This window comes from Oncorhynchus clarkii, chromosome 23, assembly GCF_045791955.1.
Source record: "Oncorhynchus clarkii lewisi isolate Uvic-CL-2024 chromosome 23, UVic_Ocla_1.0, whole genome shotgun sequence".
Taxonomy (NCBI): domain Eukaryota; kingdom Metazoa; phylum Chordata; class Actinopteri; order Salmoniformes; family Salmonidae; genus Oncorhynchus; species Oncorhynchus clarkii.
In genome coordinates, this window is record NC_092169.1 from 54,479,742 (window position 1) to 54,486,063 (window position 6,322).

Here is a 6,322-nt window from a genome sequence, read left to right on the forward strand (position 1 = left end):
TATTTTGGAGACAATGAGTTGTACCAGAGGGCTCAGAAGATGGTACATCCGAGCTGCTCAAGGCTGTCTGACATCTCCGTTTCCTTGGGTGGTTAAATATAAAGGAAGGCTGTTGATCGCCCACACTGATAGGTAAGAGCTCACCACTAAAACAACCCAAAATGGCACCCTATTCCCTTTCTAGTGCACTACTTTTGACCAGGGCCCATAGGACACTATAGGGAATAGGATGCCATTATGGACTCAGTCTGTCTCTCTATAAGGCTCCGTTGTTGTAGTGTCCCCATTGGGTTAGTTATGAAGTCCTACTGAACTATGTACAGTGGCAAGAAGAAGTATATGAACCCTTTGGAATTACCTGGATTTCTGCATAAATTAGTCATACAATTTGATCTGATCTTCTAGGTCACAACAACAGACAAACACAGTCTGCTGAAAGTAATAACACACAAACAATTATACTTTTTCATGTCTTTATTGAACACACCGTGTAAACATTCACAGTGCAGGGTGGGGGAAAAGTATGTGAACCCTTGGATTTAATAACTGGTTGACCCTAATTTGGCAGCAATGACCTCAACCAAACGTTTTCTGTAGTTGCGGATCAGACCTGCACAACGGTCAGGGGGAATTTTGGACCATTCCTCTTTACAAAACTGTTTCAGTTCAGCAATATTCTTGGGATGTCTGGTGTGAACTGCTCTCTTGAAGTCATGCCACAGCATCTCAAATGGGTTGAGGTCAGGACTCTGACTGGGCCACTCCAGAAGGCGTATTTTCTTCTGTTGAAGCCATTCTGTTGTTGATTTACTTCTGTGTTTTGGGTCGTTGTCCTGTTGCATCACCCAACTTCTGTTGAGCTTCAATTGGCGGACAGACAGCCTTACATTCTCCTTCAAAATGTCTTGATAAACTTGGGAATTAATTTTTCCGTTGATGATAGCAAGCTGTTCAGGCCCTGAGGCAGCAAAGCAGCCCCAAACCATGATGCTCCCTCCACCAGACTTTACAGTTGGGATGAGGTTTTGATGTTGGTGTGCTGTGCCTTTGTTTTCTCCACACATAGTGTTGTGTGTTCCTTCCAAACAACTCAACTGTAGATTCATCTGTCCATAGAATATATATATTTCCAGTACCGCTGTGGAACATCCAGGTGCAATTATGCAAATTTCAGATGTGCAGTAATGTTTTTATTGGACAGCAGTGGCTTCTTCCGTGGTGTCCTCCCATGAACACCATTCTTGTTTAGTGTTTTACGTATCGTAGACTCGTCAACAGAGATGTTAGCATGTTCCAGAGATTTCTTTGTCTTTAGCTGACACTCTAGGATTCTTCTTAACCTCATTGAGTAGTCCTCTTTGCAGGATGGCCACTTCTAGGGAGAGTAGCAACAGTGCTGAACTTTCTCCATTTATAGACATTTTGTTTTACTGTGGACTGATGAACATCAAGGCTTTTAGAGATACTTTTGTAACACTTTCCAGCTTTATGCAAGTCAACAATTCTTAATCTTGGGTCTTCTGAGATCTCTTTTGTTCGAGACATGGTTCACATCAGGCAATGCTTCTTGTGAATAGCAAACTCACATTTTGTGAGTGTTTTTATAGGGGAAGGCAGCTCTAACCAACATCTCCAATCTCGTCTCATTGATTAGATTCCAATCAGCTTTTGGAGAAGTCATTAGCCTCGGGGTTCACATACTTTATCCAACCTACACTGTGAAGGTTTAAATGATGTATTCAATATAGACAAGAAAAATACAATTTGTGTTATTAGTTTAAGCACACTGTTTGTCTATTGTTGTGACTTAGATGAAGATCAGATCAAATTTGATGGCCAATCTTTGAGAAATTCCAGGTAATTTCAAAGGGTTCACACACTTCTTCTTGCCACGGTATGTTATGAAGGCCTACCTAACTATGTAAGTTATGAGTCCCATGAACAGAGTGCACATGTCGAAACTGAATTGTTTTTGCTCTCTCTTTTAGGTAGTTATATCGAAACCGCAAAAAAAAACAATTTTATTGCCTGTAAATACGTACGCTTTTCAACATTCGGGACTGTGACTTCACTGCACACCAAAACTCGGACAGACTCTCTCTCCTTGAGTTGGAGATCTCGTATGGCGAAGAAGAAGAAGAGGAGAATGACCTAAAGTCTTGTTGAGGAAGAATGAAAGCCCTCTGTGTTGATGATCATGGTGATGTGTCATGAAGTGACTGTGCTCTGTTACAAGCTGACTGTTTTACAAATGCACTGTTAGGGACTCCTGCTTTTACCCTCTTACGTCCTAAATGGCACACTATTTACTATATAGTGCACTACTTTCTTTTTTTAAATCCAGGCCCATAGGGCTCTCTGGTCACAAGTAGTGCAGCATATAGAGAATAGGGTGCTATTTAGGATGCACCCTCGAGTCAGATGATGTAAGGGCGGTGTTATAATCAGGAAATACTCCGATCAGAAGTGGTTCGTTATAGATGTCCTCCTTTTAGCAATTGATACTTCCGAGATATTCATCTTTTATTTCGATCTGGTGAAAACATCGAAGAATGGTTAAGACCAATTGAAGCTGATGACAGTTGGTTTCCTGATTTTTATACTTTATACGTAAATTATGATTTTCACTATGCAGGGATTATATTTATATATATTCTCCTATCAGAGTCAGTAAGGTAAACATACACCTCTCGGAGACTTGTACTGAGCAATTTTAATTTTGCAGACCTATGTATTTACAATGAGTGAACCCAGTGACTGAGAAAGTAATTTATTTATTGTTGGAATTCTAAAATGTAAAAATGTTTTTAATCAAGGTTTTCTTCATTAGAACACAACGGCTATCTAATAAAGTAGGTCTTGCTCACCATGACACGTCCATATTATGTTTTTACTCAAACAGGGAAAATAAATATTCTACGTGCCCCATCTGTCATTCTTCCCCCCTCTCTGTGTGTGTGTGTGTGTGTGGGAGAGCTGGGAGCTGGACAAGTGCCCAGACCAGTGAGTGCATTACTCATCAAAAAATTGGCTTGTACAACAGTGACTAGCTGTAGCAAAGACGTGAAGATGTGCACGTTTTCTACCAAACCAGGTGGGCGCTGTTGTGCACGTTTCCCAGGGACGGCTTCATTCCACAACGCTTCAGTATCTACAACACGTATTTAAAACCACAAGCAAATCAGTTGTGAGGAACTAGAAGTAATAACAATGAACATCTACCCTGGGGCCGGTCGGCACTCACTGGTACACTAGTTTTTATATACTTCTCAGTACTCGACTGCCCCTTTTAGAACAGATGCGTTCCAAGGAAATGTGTCTCATATACACAGGCCATTTCTTGGGATACTGCAATATATTTCTCAGTTTATGGTCAACACCTGTAGTTCACTTGCTGTATCGCTAGAGGGCGCTAACGCAATTTTAAAAAACACGTCTGAGAAAAACAAGTGGTGGAGCTCAGACAAAGGCCCTGCAATGAATGGAGAAAAACAAAATGCGCCTGTGTTGCAAAGAATCCTAGTATCTAATGCTGTGTTGCTATTCATGTTCCAGTTCATCTAATGATGAGCCTTTCCTACGCTGGCTGCTTTCACACAATACACAGGCAGATAAATGTGGATCATTTGTCCCAATTATTGGCAAAGATTTGATCTAACTGATCAAAAGTCAAGCCCAATCAGTGGGGGGGGTGGGGGGGACAGAATTTTGTTGCCTGTGTAAAATGCAACCACTGTGTGCAACCTACATATGGGGTTCTTGATTCAATGAGGTAAAGTGGAGTTTCATTCAGTGATATGTATCACACTACACCCTCTCATAAGACAATCTGAAAGGTTTGGTCAAAGCAACAATGAGTTTTGTAAAAAAAAAATATTTTATTGTCCGAGGTTCATAAAATGGAAAGTATCAAGACAGTACAGATATTTGAATATCAAATAAAATGATGCACAGATGAGTATGCAGGAGGACAATCCAGTCGAAACCGGAAATAAAGAATCAAGTAAACTGACCTGTGGTTCACAGAATGGACGCTACAGACGGAGAAGCCAGTACTGCTAAGTAATGTTGGTCTCTAACCAAACATGTCAATCTGGTCCCCTCACCATAGTGTACAATGAAATGCCATGAAAAAATTATTACCACAGTTTCTAAATGGCCACATACAAACATTACCACACAACAAACATTACCACACAGCTAGCTGCCATTGTCTGGTTTCAATAGAAACAGGTAAACATTTTTAACAATAAATGGAAAACCAAACCACCCATCTTGTATAAAAATAGATATTAGTGGTTTGCAAAAGTGCCAGAAACTTCATTTTTCAGTGTTCGGGTTAACACCATTCTCTTAAGCACACTCAACTACTCACGTACCATTTACTGTGTGGCTCCCTGTTCCATTCTCTTAAGCACAATAGTTGTTCTTATTAACTTTCCACGTACCATTTACGGTGGCTCCCCTACACAGGAACGCCAATCGGCAAATAATGAACATAGCAAAGTAATCGGCGATTCATCTTAACAGTTAAGAAAATGTCCTAGAAAATCATACATTTGACTAGAATCCCAAACGTTGATCACTAGGGCTCTGATGAGCGTTGTAGGTAGGACACTTGGTACAAGGTTTATTAGAAAAATATCTGAAGAAAGTCTCTTTGGTTTCTTTCAGCATTCTTCAATGAGCAACTCTTCAGAGCTGTACAGTTTCTTCTTGATCACTCTGAAGCCCGTGCTCAATCTAATTGCCTGTCTCTTTACGGGACTGGATGGAGACTTTGTGGAGAAAAGCCCTTGGATTTTGGGCCACAGTCCTCCAGAATCGAGCCTCAGCACCAGTGTGAGCTGGAAGGTAGGGACTAGATATGGGTCCACGGCGATCTGTTCCATACTCTGACACACCTCCCCCTGTTCCACACAGAGGTCTATGAGAGCCCCCCTCAGGCCACAGGGCTCGCTGGCCGCCAGGTGAAGGAGCTCTTGGCCTATGTGTTCTAGAAGCTTCTCAGGGATGAGTAGTTTCGAACATCTAAGGGCACCGTCTTTGGCTTCCCTTAAGCTACTGGCAATTAGGTGCACAAGTTCTTTCAGAAGGGTCTCCTCCATTGAGAGGAGATCATCATATAGCACGTTGCTGAAGTCATCAGATGAGGAGATAGAGGGAAAGTCAAACCCTGAAAAGACAGAGGGCAGTTTTAGTCATACAGAACATCAGATAGATCTATTGTTTTTGTCAAACTAGCAATAACCTGGTCTCAGATCTGTTTGTTTCTGTATTAATAGCCAACTCCTATCCTCAATAAGACAGCACAAACAGGTCCGGGCACCAGGCTAGGTCGAGTTATTAAATATTTACCGGAGTCTGAGAGATCAGTCCTGCTGCCATTGTCTGAGTCGGAGTCTAAACTGTGACGGCTGCTCTGGCCGTCTCCACTGAAGTCCGTTAACTTCTGCACCAGTTTCCCCCATGAAGACCTTTTGGCGGTGGCGTCCATTGGAGAAGGAGATGCGCTGAAGATATCTAAATCATGGACCATCATGGTTGTAGGAAGTGCATGCATCATTTCCAACTGGTCAAGTGTTCAACTTCTTGTAACTTTCCAAGTCTCAGGGATCATAGATCAGGTTCTGTGGAGAGAAATAAGGGCAAAAGATGAGACCACTGAATTTGAAAGTAACGTTGACTAGCTAGAATTTACACATCAGACAATCTAACAATACAGCTAGCTATTCAGTGACTGATATAGCTAGTTATCTATTGTAATAAACGTTTATCGAGTGGAGGAAAAAGGCAGTTGGTCCTTTCATTCCCTTGTTCAAAGTTGACGGTCGATACAATAGGTTGAAACAATAGCCAGTGACAATAATGATACTTACAAAGATATGTTGCTAACGTGGAAATGTTCTTTCTGTTGCTAATCCAGTTTATTTATTTTTGTTGCTGCGATTGAGGACAAAGGCTTCCCAGTCAAGCCGACTATACATGTACCTCTCCCGTCGCACAGCTGCTCAGCTCTGCAGATATTCTGCAACGACGAAGCTGTTTAAATATGCAGACGGGAGAACAGCACGCCCAGTTCTCACTTTTCAGCCAATCAGAGGCAGGACAGCGCGCCCAGCTCTCACTCTTCAGCCAATCAGAAGCAGGGGCACGTCATCGGTGTTCTATCTTGCCTGGTAACATGCGGTTAATCACAGAGGGGGCAGAAGGAAGGACACAGACATGGTGAAGGGGGGGTGGGACCCTCAAAATGTATTTTCTGATCGGGAAAAACACCAGCTACAGTCTTTGTTGCACGTAGTACTAGCCCGGACATAGC

At 42.1% G+C, this 6,322-nt stretch overlaps 1 protein-coding gene across 1 annotated transcript; it reads right to left on the minus strand.

The window, feature by feature from the left end:
- Positions 1-3,864: 3,864 nt before the first annotated feature.
- Positions 3,865-6,112, minus strand: LOC139382065 (DNA damage-inducible transcript 4 protein-like). Its single transcript, XM_071126034.1, has 3 exons — positions 5,880-6,112; positions 5,359-5,630; positions 3,865-5,176 (listed from the first exon to the last, which is right to left on the minus strand). Exons 2-3 carry the CDS (start codon positions 5,564-5,566, stop codon positions 4,671-4,673), a joined length of 714 nt encoding a protein of 237 aa, XP_070982135.1. The 5' UTR covers positions 5,567-5,630; positions 5,880-6,112; the 3' UTR covers positions 3,865-4,670.
- Between the last annotated feature and the right edge of the window lie 210 nt (positions 6,113-6,322).